Source organism: Scylla paramamosain, chromosome 31 (genome assembly GCF_035594125.1).
Source record: "Scylla paramamosain isolate STU-SP2022 chromosome 31, ASM3559412v1, whole genome shotgun sequence".
NCBI lineage: Eukaryota > Metazoa > Arthropoda > Malacostraca > Decapoda > Portunidae > Scylla > Scylla paramamosain.
Window position 1 is genome coordinate 4,948,692 of NC_087181.1, and position 15,823 is coordinate 4,964,514.

The 15,823-nt window shown below is 38.7% G+C and overlaps 1 protein-coding gene across 1 annotated transcript; it reads left to right on the forward strand.

The window, feature by feature from the left end:
- Window positions 1-3,934: 3,934 nt before the first annotated feature.
- On the forward strand, window positions 3,935-15,795 carry LOC135116281 (craniofacial development protein 2-like). The gene is made up of 3 exons (XM_064033643.1): window positions 3,935-4,652; window positions 8,225-8,369; window positions 15,765-15,795. The coding sequence occupies exons 1-3, from the start codon at window positions 3,935-3,937 to the stop codon at window positions 15,793-15,795; spliced, it is 894 nt and encodes a 297-aa protein (XP_063889713.1).
- The last annotated feature ends 28 nt before the right edge of the window (window positions 15,796-15,823 follow it).

Genomic DNA, 15,823 nt, shown 5'->3' on the forward strand with positions numbered 1-15,823 from the left:
AGAAGCTCAAAACGACTCAAAATACACGTTTTTGGTAATGCTATATTTTTATTTTTATTTTTTATCTTTCATATAGAATGTTGTTCTAGCGTTTTTGCGTTTTTTTTTTTTATTGGTACTTAAGAAGCTCAAAAATAATGAAAACAAAAGTTTCTAGAAGTATCGTTTTATTTCACTTTTTTTTAAGCATTTTGGTCTTAACACGCTCAAAAGCACTTAAAATATTCGTTTTTGACAGTGTTATTTATTTCCCAATATAGAGTACTTTTCGTTTATTTTTACGTTTTGGTACCTAACATTGTAAAAACACTCAAAATACACGTTTTTAGTAATAATTTTCTGTTTCTCCATATAGAGTGCTATTAACGCACTTTTGCTTTTTAGTACCTAAGAAGTTCAAAAATACTTATATACAATTTTCATAAGGCCTTTTCGTTTCCTCGTATAGAGTGGTTTGCATGCATATTCGCGTTTTGATATCTAACGAGCTCAAACACACTTAAAATATATGTTTTTTTTGGGGGGAACGTTGTTCTCTTTTCATCAAATGACGTGCTTTGGATGCATTCTGGTGTTTTGGTACCTGATAAGGTGAAAAACAATTAAAACGTATGTTTTTTTTTATATTATTATTTTTTTTTTCTTTTTATAAAGACTTGTTCACTTGTTTTATCATTTTCCTACCTGAGAAGCTCAAAAACAATCATTATACACGTCTCTGGTAAAATCGTTTTGTTTCCCATTATAGAGTAGTTTACATGCATTTTGGCGTTTTTTATAATTATGTAAGAAGTTAAAAATATTCAAAATTTAAGACTTTGGTAATGTTATTAAGTTTGTTCGTGAAGGGTATTTAAATGCATTTCAGCATCTTGTTATGAAAGAAGCTTGAAAACACACAAAAAACACCATTTTGTTAATATTCATTTGTATTCCCAAATAGGTTGCACACTTTCCTAGTAATGTCATTTCATTTCCCAACATAAAGTGCTTTCCATGCATTTTGTCGTTTTGGTACCGGACAAAAAAAAAAAAAAAAAAAAAAAAAAGTGAAAATGCACTCTTATCATAATATTTCTCCATATTGAATGCTATTCACACGTTTTAGCATTTCGGTACCTAAGAATCTTAAAAACAGTCACTTTCTGATAATATCGTTTTGTTTCATTGTATAAGGTAGTTCCCAAGCATTTTGACGTGTTGGTACCTAACACTGTGAAACACACTCCAAAAATACGTTTATTGTTAAGTTGTTCTGTTTTTCCATATTTATTGCTATTCATGTCTTTTAGCGTTTTGGTAAGAAGCTTAAAATACTCAAATACATGTCTACCGTAATGTCTTTTGATTTCCCCATATAGTCATGCATTTTGGCGTTTTGATACGTAACAATTTCAAGAACACACAAAATACTTATTTTTGTTATGTTATTTTGTTTCACCATGAAAGAGTTTTGCATGCGTTTTAACGTTCTGATACGTAGCTAATAAGTAGCTCAGAAACACTTAAAAGACACATTTTTTTTTTAATGAAGTGGTTTTTTTCCCTATATAGGGTGCTTTCCATGCTTTTTAGAGCATTCAAAAGACAACTTTCTAGAAAATGCGTTTCTTTTACAGATATAGGTTGCTTTACATGCATTTTGGCATAATGGTACCTACCAATGTGAAAAACACTGAAATTACATTTTTGTCGTAATATTGTTTTGTTTCTTGAAATAGTATGAACGAATTTAAGGGTTTGGTACCATAAAAGCTCAAAAACATTTATAATGCCTACATGTTTCTGGTAATGTCTTTTCGTTTCCCCATATAGAATAATTTACATGCTTTTTCCCGTTTTTCTACGTAACAACCTCAAAAACACTGGAAAATATTAATTTTATTCATTTTTTTAATAAAGTGTGTTTTGCATACCTAACATGCATATATTGTTTTGGTTCATATGAAGTTCAACAGCACTGAAAATACATGTTCTTCATGTTATTTTGTATTCCCATATATCGTTTTGCTGTGTAACAGGCTCAAAAACAATCAAGAGACATGTTTCTTGTAATGCCGTAATGTTTAACCACATAGGAGACTTTTATTGCATATTTGCGTTTTCGTACATGGAAAAAAAAATAAAATACACATATTCGTCATGCCGTTCTGTTTCTATTTATACAGTTATTTATTTATTTGTTTTAGCCTTTTGATACCTAAGAAGCTCTAAAAACAATGATAATACATGTTTCTTGTAATATGTTTTCGTTGCCCCATCTAGGGTACTTTCTATGGATTATGGCGTTTATCTTCGTAAGAATCTAAAATAACACTCAAAATACTGGTTTTTCGTCAAATATTTTGTTTTTCCATAAAGTTTATTTTATTTACATATTTATTCTTTTCATATAAGGTGTTTTCATGGTCTTTTTTCGTTTTGGCAGTGAACACTCATAAACACTAAAAAGATATGTTTTTGGAAATCTCGTTTCCTTACCCCATATATGATGCGTTGCATGCATTTTTGGCATTTTTATATCTGACAATGTGAAATGTGCTTAAAATTTGTTAATGTTTTTCTTTTTTTCATATAGAATGCTATTCATGCGTTTTCATGTTTTAAGAAATAAGAACCTCAAAAATGCTCAAAATACAAGTTTCTCGTTAAGTCTTTTCGTTTCCTAATTTAGGAGTACATTTTTGTAAGGTTCAAAATACTTTTATTTGTTAATGTTATTGTGTTACTCTATATAACGCGTTTTGCATGCGTTTTATCGTTTTCGTATGTAAGTAGTTTAAAATACTCAAAATCTTTTTTTTTTTTTTTCCCCATGTAGGGTGCTTTATCTTCATAAGCACTCAAAACACACGATTCTTGAAATCTAGTTTTCTTTGCTTAATGAGGATGCTTTGCATGTTTTGTTACCTAACGATAAGAAATACACTAAAAATACACGTTTCTGGTAATGTTTTTTTTTTCAATATAGACTGCTATTTGTGACTTTTAGTGTTTTGTTACCTAAGAAACTTAAAAACACTCATACGGGAAATACGTGTTTCTCGTAACGTCTTTTCGTTTCCCCATATGGGGTAGTTTGCATGGATTTTGATTTTTTCGACGTAATAAGAACAAAAACACTATTTCTTTTATGATAATGCTATTCTCTTTCTCCATAGAGTATGTTTTGCATGCCTTTTTAGCATTTTTGTACTTATGAAGTTCAGAAAGACTGAAAAGACACATTTTTCGTATCTTCGTATTCGTATTTTTTCGTATGGTTTGTATCGCCATATAGAGTAAATTCCAGGCTTCTTAGCGCTTTTTGTGCTTAAGATTCTCCAAAACACTCAAAAGACACGTTTGTTTTAATGTCGCTTCGTTTTCCTATACAAGTAAGAACTTTGCATGCATTTTGTCGTTTTCGTACATAATAATATGAAAAACACTTGAAATACACGCTTTTTGAGAATGTTCTGTTTCTCCATATAAAGAATTCTTTATGCGTTTCAGCGTTTTCATACCTAATAAGCTCAAAAACTCTTTTAATACACATTTCTTGTAATATCTTTTCGTTTCTCTGTACAGGGTACTTTCCATGCATTTTGGCATTTTTCTACCTACCAAGATCCGAAATACTCAAAATATTTGTTTTCGGTAATGTTTTTATGTTTCTCCATAAAAGCTGTTTTGCATGCATTTCAGCATTTTAGTACGCCAACAGCTCAAAAACACTGAAAAGAGACTTTTTTGGTATATTATTTTCTCTCATACGGTGATTTTCATGCTTTTTAGTGTTTTAGTGCCTAGTACTCTCATAAACACTCAGAAGATACGTTCCTGGATATCTCCCTTCCTTTCCATGTACAAGGTACTTTGCTTCTATTTTTGCGTTTTGGTACCTAACAATGAGGAATACACTCAAATGATGTCACCACTGATGGCAGAAAGGATGGACAGTATGGACTGCATAAATGAGAGAGTGATGGCTATAACGTTAACTATAGAACAGACAAAAATTAGCATTATCCAAACATATGCTCCACAACAGGGCAGAAGTCTGAGGGAGAAAGAGCAGTTTTATGAAACTCTACAGGAAATGACAGAAACAATAAGACATCATGAGAATGTCATTGTCATGGGAGACATGAATGGACATGTCGGACAGAATAGAGATGGAGTAGAGCACGTCATCGGAGAGTTTAGCATTGGCGAAAGGAACCAGGAGGGAGAAAGAATAATAGATTATTGTGTGATGAATAACATGTCCATTATGAAAACTTATTATAAACATCAGGAGAGCCATAAATGGACATGGTATCGGTGGAATGCAGCACAACAAGGATATACTGAGAGGTCAATGATTGACCTGTTTCTCACCAACAAGAAAAACATATTTAAAGATGTTAGGACCATACCATCTGTGTCCTTAGACTCTGACCACAGGTTGGTGGTGGCTAAATTGAAAATTGTAAAACCAAAGGAAAAAGTCAAGAAAAAGCAAAAGAGATTCAAACTGGAAAACCTCAAGGACGAAGAGAAGAAGCAAGCACTGCGGCAACTGGTAACATTACGAAAACCAACCGAACTGGAATTGGAAGAAATGAACATAGAAGAACAATGGAATAAATTCAAGAACACTGTGTATGGGGCAGCTGAGGAGACAGTTGGTATTAAAATCAAATATGGAACCAAAAAGAAAAGTAGTGCATGGTGGACTTATGATGTTAAGGAAGCAGTCAAAGAAAAAACAAGATCTTTCAGAAAATGGATGAAAACAAGAAACATTGAAGATAGAAAAGATTACGTAGATAAACGAAACAGTGCAAAAGCAACCAAAAGAGCAGCCAAGGGGGACATGTGGATCAAGATTGGTCAAGATCTAGAGAGAGACGTAGAAGGAACAAGAAAATTATTGTATAGCATGGCTAAGAACTATAGGAAAGGAAATAACGAATCAACATATGCAATAATGAACAAAACAGGAGAACTACTAACAAAACCACAGGAGATTGAAGAAAGATGGAGAGAATACTTCCAAGAACTTCTAAATGTGGAGGATGTGGAAGTGGATGAAGAGCGGAATCTAGATATACAGGAGGAACAAGGAGAGAACCCAAATGAGATCAGTATAGAGGAAGTGAAGGAGGCACTAAAGAAGATGAGAAGCGGCAAAGCCCCAGGGGACGACGAGCTCCCTATAGAGCTATTTAAAGCTGCTGGGGAAGAATGTGTAGAGTGGATGAGGTACATTTTTAGTAATGCGTGGAAAGAGGAGAAAGTGCCCCATGACTGGCACAAAGCAATAGTATGTCCAATATATAAGAAAGGCAGTAAAACAGATTGTGCAAATTATAGAGGCATATCCCTGTTATCTCATGTTGGAAAATTGTATGAAAGAATAGTTGAGAAAAGATTAAGAACCTGTGTCGAGGAGAAACTAGGAATATGGCAGTATGGTTTCAGGCCCAATAGGAGCACGACAGATCTAGTGTTCACTTTAAAGATGATAATGGAAAAGAATTGGGAGTGGAGCACTGATAAATATGTGGCTTTTATAGATCTGGAAAAAGCCTTTGATAGAATTAGAAGAGATTGCTTGTGGAGAGTCTTACAACATCAAGACTACGGCATAAACTCTAAACTGATACGAGTAATTAAGAGTATATATAAGAACACGGAGAGCAGAGTCAAGAACAGAGAGCTGGAGAGTGAATGGTTTAGCATTAAGACAGGAGTGAGACAAGGGGGAGTGCTCTCTCCTTTGCTATTCATTATATACATGGACAGATGCCTGAAGGAAGTGTGTGTAAGGGAGGATAAAGAGATCACGCTGGCCTATGCAGACGATGTCGCTGTCGTGCCAGGAAGCCAACAAGATCTTCAAGAGGCCATGACAAGATGGAATGATGTCTTAAATAGGGAAGGAATGAGAATGAACAAACAAAAAACAGAAATAATGAAAGTTGGCAGAATAAAGGAGGAATGTAATATTTACATAGAAAACGTTAAACTGAAGCAGACCGACAAATTTTGTTATCTGGGAGTACTTTTCGACGAGGAAAACAGACAGAATATAGAAATTTTAAATAGAATACAGAAGTACAATGCAAATGTCAGTGCATTGTATCCCATACTTAAAGATAAGAATATTCCAACAAAAGCTAAAACCATAATATTTACAACAATACTAAGACCAGTACTTCTATATGGGTCAGAAACTTGGACACTGACAACAAGAACATCTTCACAAATATAAGCAGCAGAAATGAGAGTTCTGAGAATGATCCGAGGTGTGACCAGACTTGATAGAATTAGAAATGAAGAAACCAGAGAGAGATTAGGGATAACATCTGTACTGAAGATAATTGAAAAGAACAAATTGAGATGGTATGGACATGTCCAAAGAATGGAAGATACAAGATACGCAAGGAAGTTTCTGGAATGGGTTCCTCTAGGCAGGAGGCCGGTGGGACGACCTAGGAAGCGATGGATGCAGGGAGTTGAAGAAGCTGCTGAACGAAGAGGAAGAAATCTACAAGAAATAACCAGAGATGAGGATTTCATGGATAGAGACCTTTGGAGAAGATTCGTAGAGGCCGGACACTGACAGGCATTGCCTACCTTGCGTCTGGTGAGAAAGGTGAGAAATCTGTTTGTCTCTGTCTTTCTGTGTCTCTTTCCTTCTCTTTCTTTCTTTCTGTTACTCTCTCTCTCTCTCTCTCTCTCTCTCTCTCTCTCTCTCTCTCTCTCTCTCTCTCTCTCTCTCTCTCTCTCTCTCGTGAAAATGACGCTAATTGCAAGGAGCAGCGCGTTACTTTTTCTCTGCCTATTTTTCCATGACTGCCAAGCGGAGTTCATCAGTGCAGGCTGGAAAATTTGAGCAACCGGTACTTTTTATTTTTATTCTTGTCTCAGTGCACAGTTTGAAACCCCTCATCCAAAACTCGTACATCTGCTTTATTGATGCATTTCTCGGAGAGAGAGAGAGAGAGAGAGAGAGAGAGAGAGAGAGAGAGAGAGAGAGAGAGAGAGAGAGAGAGAGAGAGAGAGAGAGAGAGAGAGGAGGAAGTAACGTTCCAACATTTTTTCTTCCACTGTTTACATTCACATACCTAACTATCTTTTATATATATACAATGTCTCGTAATAGTTGAAAGCCGCGGTCTCATAGTTGCCTTCCCTTGTTACTTTATTTTGAGAATGTTGGAGTGCGTGGTAGTATTCTGTTTGTCTTGCAATGATAGTGTTGTCGAAAGGTGCCTCCTATCATTGCCCTGCCAGAGTTCGCCAGTTTCAGTGCCAGTATTAGCACGTCGTTCCTTGTTCTTCACTGCAAGGCTGTTTTTCTTCAGTGAAGTGTTGTGTTTATTAGATAATGAGTTTGTTTCATTTTTTTTTTTTTTATATGACAAAAAATCATTTTTGGACAAAATTCGTGTGTGTAGTAGTAGTAGTAGTAGTAGTAGTAGTAGTAGTAGTAGTAGTAGTAGTAGTAGTAGTGGTAATAGTAGTAGTAGTAGTAGCAGTAGTAGTAGTAGTAGTAGTAGTAGTAGTAGTAGTAGTAGTAGTAGTAATAGTAGTAGTAGTAGTAGTAGTAGTTTATCGTTTGAGTTTGTTTTAAAGTAGGATCATTGTTCTTGGTCCAGGACTAACTAATGTGTAATAATGGGAATCATTCTACAGAACTATCTGCAACTGTAATTAATAGCTGTATTCAATTTATTGTCAATAAACTTATCTGCCTCTATCTGTGTGTGTGTGTGTGTGTGTGTGTGTGTGTGTGTGTGTGTGTGTGTGTGTGTGTGTGCGCTTTGTATATCGACTACTGGAGGACTTTTGTTATGTGTTGTAAGGAAGTCGTAAACGCGTCTCCAAGTCTCGAGTGAGCGGCGTTGGCTGGTGGCGGTGGGTGGGCGCTGCTTGCGGGTCATTTAGGCCAGTGATGAAGTGCGTCGCACGAGTCCTTGACAGCGCGCTCTCAGAATCTCCTTTATAATTTCCTGCGTGGCATGGGCTTATTACCCTCCGTGATAACCGTAACTGGTAATTGTAGGTATGTTACGACCTTATAACAATGGTTCTCTAACGTCGGAAACCTAACTACAGCCTTCCAGGAGCCGTGCCTTCGTGATGGTGAAGATCTTGTAACTATTATCTCCTCATGACTGTCATCTAGAGATGTCTGACTGAATCCTGAAGCTGATTTGTGATAACTTCTGGCACGTTTTCCACTCCGCAGGCACAGGCGTGTGGCAGATAAAGCCGAGGAACAACACGGTGGAGGAAGGTCGTGCTGTCCGTCTAACTTGCCACATGGCCTCCTTACCCGTGGCCTCCTACATCTGGCTCAAAGACAATGCCGCACTGCCGGTAAACAAATCCAGGTGAGCTAAACTGACGTGCATTCTTTCTTTTGTGTGTTTGTGCAAAGTTCCTTTTTGGCGTTTTCTAATTGTGCACCGCCGGCTGTCAATTAGACTGAATGCTTTAAAGTGTGATTGACTGACTTGGTAGCAACGATTTTACAGCTGAGAAGTTGTAAATACCAAGTTTCGCCTTTTGTTCATCTTAAGACTTTAGTTGTAAGCGAGGCTGTTGTGGAGCGTTCATAGGCTTAATCATATACAATGCTTCCTCGGCCATAAGCCTTTAAATCTTTAGAACTTTCTCCTCTTACTTAAGTGTTTTTAGAATAGGAAATACATCGTTCTCATTTTAAAATGTAACGAAAGCAATGGCTGTATACTGTAATAATTATGGGCTCTGTTAACATCTGTTGCCTGCTTTTTGCATCACCGCCATGAAACCGAAATAAACCCAGAAGATAGAAAGAGTACACAGAGCTTTTTGGTTTGTACCTCAGCTACATATTTCTTAAATAATGCTGATTCTGTAGCGTTCTTGACTCTCACTGACCTTTGTACTGCATCAACTACAATATGTAATAGTCTCAGTCTCACAGAAGTTTTGAAAAGCTACGGGCATCAGTACTGTAGAGGTTCAGCGCAATCCGCTTCAGCAACATCAGGAACACAAAATAAAGTACCATAATCTGTAGAACATCGCGAAAGTTGCGTCATTATTCTCCACCAGAGGGAAGGTTTCTCGTGTCGTGACCGAGATCTTCCACGGATTTGTACTATTGCATCCTTCCTACTTTACTTCTTTCTTCTTTCCTATTTTGTTTTCTTGTTTTCTCATTTTCTTCTTTTTTTTCTGTTCTTAGTTAATGTAGTATTTTTATAGGGTTAGCACACTCGTAAAGTGCTTTCCTTTCTTGGGGGAGCGAAAGCGGACACCACTTCCATCCCCACCCCAGCTAGAGCAGCTGTCATGCAGTTTCGGAGGTTTTTAGCATTACATAAACGTGACTCTTTACATAACAATACATATTTATCTACAGAGCTGACGCCATAATCTCCTTTCTGATATTAATACCGTAATAATTGTTTCGCACGCCTCATTGTAACCACGTATTTAATTCTGATGTTTGGTAGTTTCTGGTGTGTGTGTGTCGGCAATGAATTAGTACTAGGGTGTTCGAAGTGCCACACTTAGTGTCTCGAAAACTCATTACTGGTTCGGTGTGAACCAGTAGTAGGGTCGTGCGAGGTCATGTAAGCGCGGCCAGCTGACACTTCTGGGAAGTTGTGCCTTGTTGTTCCAGTTGGTGCTTTTGAGGGTTGGACCTCCCTAGACTGTACTGATAAGTATACCGATACTTTCATTTTTTTTTTTTTTTTATGTAGGAAGGACACTGGCCAAGGGCAACAAAGATCTAATAAAAAAAATGCCCACTGAAATGCCAGTCCCATAAAAGGGTCAAAGCAGTGGTCAAAAATTGGTGGATAAGTGTCTTGAAACCTCCCTCTTGAAGGAATTCAAGTCATAGGAAGGTGGAAATACAGAAGAAGGCAGGGAGTTCCAGAGTTTACCAGAGAAAGGGATGAATGATTGAGAATACTGGTTAACTCTTGCGTTAGAGAGGTGGACAGAATAGGGGTGAGAGAAAGAAGAAAGTCTTGTGCAGCGAGGCCGCGGAAGGAGGGGAGGCATGCAGTTAGCAAGATCAGAAGAGCAGTTAGCATGAAAATAGCTGTAGAAGACAGCTAGATATGCAACATTGCGGCGGTGAGAGAGGGGCTGAAGACAGTCAGTTAGAGGAGAGGAGTTGATGAAACGAAAAGCTTTTGATTCCACCCTGTCTAAAAGAGCAGTATGAGTGGAACCCTCCCAGACATGTGAAGCATACTCCATACATGGACGGATAAGGCCCTTGTACAGAGTTATCAGCTGGGGGGGTGAGAGAAACTGGCGGAGACGTCTCAGAACACCTAACTTCATAGAAGCTGTTTTAGCTAGAGATGAGATGTGAAGTTTCCAGTTCAGATTATAAGTAAAGGACAGACCGAGGATGTTCAGTGTAGAAGAGGGGGACAGTTGAGTGTCATTGAAGAAGAGGGGATAGTTGTCTGGAAGATTGTGTCGAGTTGATAGATGGAGGAATTGAGTTTTTGAGGCATTGAACAATACCAAGTTTGCTCTGCCCCAATCAGAAATTTTAGAAAGATCAGAAGTCAGGCGTTCTGTGGCTTCCCTGCGTGATATGTTTACCTCCTGAAGGGTTGGACGACTATGAAAAGACGTGGAAAAGTGCAGGTTGGTATCATCAGCATAGGAGTGGATAGGGCAAGAAGTTTGGTTTAGAAGATCATTAATGAATAATAAGAAGAGAGTGGGTGACAGGACAGAACCCTGAGGAACACCACTGTTAATAGATTTAGGAGAAGAACAGTGACCGTCTACCACAGCAGCAATAGAACGGTCAGAAAGGAAACTTGAGATGAAGTTACAGAGAGAAGGATAGAAACCGTAGGAGGGTAGTTTGGAAATCAAAGCTTTGTGCCAGACTCTATCAAAGGCTTTTGATATGTCCAAGGCAACAGCAAAAGTTTCACCAAAGTCTCTAAAAGAGGATGACCAAGACTCAGTAAGGAAAGCCAGAAGATCACCAGTAGAGCGGCCTTGACGGAACCCATACTGGCGATCAGATTGAATGTTGTGAAGTGATAGATGTTTAAGAATCTTCCTGTTGAGGATAGATTCAAAAACTTTAGATAAGCAGGAAATTAAAGTAATAGGACGGTAGTTTGAGGGATTAGAGCGGTCACCCTTTTTAGGAACAGGTTGAATGTAGGCAAACTTCCAGCAAGAAGGAAAGGTAGATGTTGACAGACAGAGCTGAAAGAGTTTGACTAGGCAAGGAGCAAGCACGGAGGTACCGTTTCGGAGAACAATAGGAGGGACCCCATCAGGTCCATAAGCCTTCCGAGGGTTTAGACCAGCGAGGGCATGGAAAACATCATTACGAAGAATTTTAATACGTGGCATGAAGTCAGAGGGTGGAGGAGAGGGAGGAACAAGCCCAGAATCGTCCAAGGTAGAGTTTTTAGCAAAGGTTTGAGCAAAGAGTTAAGCTTTAGAAATAGATGTGATAGCAGTGGTGCCATCTGGTTGAAGTAGAGGAGGGAAAGAAGAAGAAGCAAAGTTATTGGAGATATTTTTGGCTAGATGCCAGAAATCACGAGGGGAGTTAGATCTTGAAAGGTTTTGACATTTTCTGTTAATGAAGGAGTTTTTGGCTAGTTGGAGAACAGACTTGGCATGGTTCCGGGCAGAAATATAAAGTGCATGAGATTCTGGTGATGGAAGGCTTAAGTACCTTTTGTGGGCCACCTCTCTATCATGTATAGCACGAGAACAAGCTGTGTTAAACCAAGGTTTAGAAGGTTTAGGACGAGAAAAAGAGTGAGGAATGTACGCCTCCATGCCAGACACTATCACCTCTGTTATGCGCTCAGCACACAAAGACGGGTCTCTGACAGGGAAGCCGTAGTCATTCCAAGGAAAATCAGCAAAATACCTCCTCAGGTCCCCCCAACTAGCAGAGGCAAAACGCCAGAGGCACCTTCGCTTAGGGGGATCCTGAGGAGGGATTGGAGTGATAGGACAAGATAAAGATATGAGATTGTGATCGGAGGAGCCCAACGGAGAAGAAAGGGTGACAGCATAAGCAGAAGGATTAGAGGTCAGGAAAAGGTCAAGAATGTTGGGCGTATCTCCAAGACGGTCAGGAATACGAGTAGGGTGTTGCACCAATTGCTCTAGGTCATGGAGGATAGCAAAGTTGTAGGCTAGTTCACCAGGATGGTCAGTGAAGGGAGAGGAAAGCCAAAGCTGGTGGTGAACATTGAAGTCTCCAAGAATGGAGATCTCTGCAAAAGGGAAGAGGGTCAGAATGTGCTCCACTTTGGAAGTTAAGTAGTCAAAGAATTTCTTATAGTCAGAGGAGTTAGGAGAGAGGTATACAGCACAGATAAATTTAGTATGAGAATGACTCTGTAGTCGTAGCCAGATGGTGGAAAACTCGGAAGATTCAAGAGCGTGGGCACGAGAGCAGGTTAAGTCATTGCGCACATAAACGCAGCATCCAGCTTTGGATCGAAAATGAGGATAGAGAAAGTAGGAGGGAACAGAAAAGGGGCTACTGTCAGTTGCCTCAGACACCTGAGTTTCAGTGAGGAAAAGAAGATGAGGTTTAGAAGAGGAGAGGTGATGTTCTACAGATTGAAAATTAGATCTTAGACCGCGAATGTTGCAGAAGTTAATGAAGAAAAAGTTGAGGGGGGTGTCCTCAAAGTTAGATGATACATTCAAACTATGGGTGCGTTGTGAGCAAGTGTCGGGTAGCTATGAGAGGTTAGCGGAACTGGCTATCTTGGGGAATTTTATGGCGAAAATTGACCTAGAGTTCCATACTTCCTGACTTTGCAGACAAGGGGGTTAGAACAGCCGCTCAAGCTGTTGTGTATGCTGATGACTGGTATCTGTTTCGTGGTCTAATAAAAAATAAAAGTAACTTTGTCTCCAAGACCGTTCCCAGCCCACTATGTAATTTCCCCGTCAAAGCTTCAAACAGAAAACCTGTAAGCCGAGTAAGTCTCCTTGTGTCTCACAACACAAATACACCACCACTCACATATCTCCACACGTTCCCTGACAAGCACATATTGTCACAGACTTGACCATAGATAGGTGATAGAAAAAAATCTGGTCGTGCAATCGATTCATTTTGCGTCTATTTTCTTAATTTCCTAACCCCATCATCATAAGAGCCACCTATTTCTGATGAAAGATTATCTTCTCTTTCTCCCCCCTGAGACTATTGCTCTTTCAAGAAGGTTGTGAGAAGAAGGCTGTTGCTTCTTTGGAATCCACTGTTTCCGGAGGTGTGGTGCAGGCGGTTACAAGTGATATTGCCCCTGATTATTCCTATTCCCCCTACTCTATTTTGGTGAAGGTCATTACTTCCCAGTACTCTGTAAAGATCCTACAAGATACTGCATCTTCGATCTCTCTATGAGTGAGACTTAACCATATTTGTTGTGGCAGTTCTGACTAAATCTTAATCAACTACATCACTTCAACTATTTCTTTGTTTTATACCTGTGGTCCCTCATGCTAATGATTCTTGTGATACTTCCGCCACGGTTGATGTCTCTTGCGATTCCAGTGATCTTTCAACCTCGACAGACGCCAGTGTCTCGTTGTCTTATCCCACCAAATTCTTTTAGAAGAAAACATAATTTTCTTCGTAATTTTGGAGTAACTTTTAATGTCTTCAGCTCTAATCTATAAATCGTGTAAGGTTTGTCGTCATCACCACCAGCGAGGGAGTGTAGCCCACCTTCTGTATTAGTGTTAAGAAGCGTGGTCCCGGAAATATGTACTAGCGCAGTCCTCGGGAGTAACTGAAGACAAGACATTATTTTTCAGCGGCAAACCTCTTTGTGGTTTACCACTCCCTCTTTTCCAGGTTACGGCCTCGCTCACTAAGACTTGATTGAGACTTCTCGCCGAACTCTGGGAGGAATGAAGTTATGCCACGTATCACAATATGAAAGATTATTTTGAAATCTTCAGGAATTACGATGATTTACAATACCAGTGCAATGTCCTTGGCAGTGATAGTGATTCTCGCGACTCAGAGTACATTGAAATCATCATCTGTGAAACGCAGCCGAAAAGGAAGTGTGCCATACATGATGGGCGTGGCCACCACATGTGTGTCTATCATAAACACTGTCAATGTTAGATCCAAAAGCACGAGATATATATTCTAACCTCCAGGTAATTCCCGGGCTTTTACCTGAGCTAGATGATCATTTTCCAACTGTACTTATTTTATTTATAATTTGCTACGGGATAACACATTTGTGTGTAATGTGTGTATGTGAAACATTCACATAATTTAATGTAACTGATGTATTTCATTTTTTTTCATGGTTTTGTATTGCTTTCTCGTAAAGGCTGTGTGGTGCTGTGTACGTGAAAATATACTGCAGTGTAAATGAAAATATGGTGCTGTATGCGTGAAAATCCAGTGCTGTTTTCTTGAAAGTATGGTGGTGTGTGCGTGAAGCTGTGATGCTGTGTGTGCGGAAATATAATAATGTGTGCGTGAAGGCTGGGAAGCAATTTATCTACTCTCATGTGATGATTATAGTAATAATAATAATGATAACAAAAATAATAATAATAATAATAATAATAATAATAATAATAATAATAGTAATAATAATAATAATAATAATAATAATAATAATAATAATAATAATAATAATAATAATGATAATAATAATAATAATAATATTAGTATTATTAATAATAATAAATATTGTTATTATTATTATTATTATTATTATTATTATTATTATTATTATTATTATTATTATTATTATTATTATTATTATCTTTATTTCAGCTTTAAGTCATTTATTGACAATGTTTAAAAGGTTATTAAGAATACCAAGTGCATGAAAAGAGGTATTAACTAAACAATAAAACAAAAACAAAAGATTTTCCATCAACGGACATTATTTTTACGCCGCGGACTTGTACAGCTCTTGCCGCTGCTCCGCGCTGTTCACGCTTCCGTACAAGTGACGCATTAGCACTCCCTCCTCCCACTCGTCCTGATCCATGACTACTGACTCATGCCCCTTGCTTCAGGTGACGACGAATGACGAATAAGTCGGAATCTTTGTTTCAGTGTATCCACCTGGCGCTCGCTACCATTCAGCTTCCGAACGTATTCTTTAATGTCCTCCGTTTCTGAAGGTTTTTTGACATGTAATGAAGAACCGCGACTGAAGTACCGCTGGCGCAGGCTTAGACCTCATTCCGGACTTCCTGGTGATGACAGGTAGCGAGCGGCTCTGTGGACGCGGTGCACGACTCGGGAAGCCTTCCTACCCCATCACGTATCCTCGAGCGGCGCCGCCCTAGTCTCCACTGTCACCACCCCGGAGTTTGTGTGTGGTTGTTCATATGGAGGGGCGGTGCTTTCTCTCGCCTACCCATCTTTCGTGATGTTTGTCGGCCTGGTGTATAGATAAATAAATAGATAAATAAATAGACAGATAGATAACACGATTAACTGATTGATTGATAGGCACAAAGATGGTCACCATAAAGACACACACACACACACACACACACACACACACAATAGACAGGTTGAGGAAAGTAAAGAGTGATCACAAAAAAGTGCCAAGATTGATAGAATTCCTTCGCGAGGAGAAAACACACACACACACACACACACACACACACACACACACACACACACACACACACACACACACACACACACACACACCGCTGTGAAGCATTTATTGAGTTTATTGAGTTGATAACACGCCTCTTTGCCCCACCAGGTACTACCAGCCCAAGCCCGGGGTGCTGTAGATCACTAACGTGCAGCCCCAGGACCAAG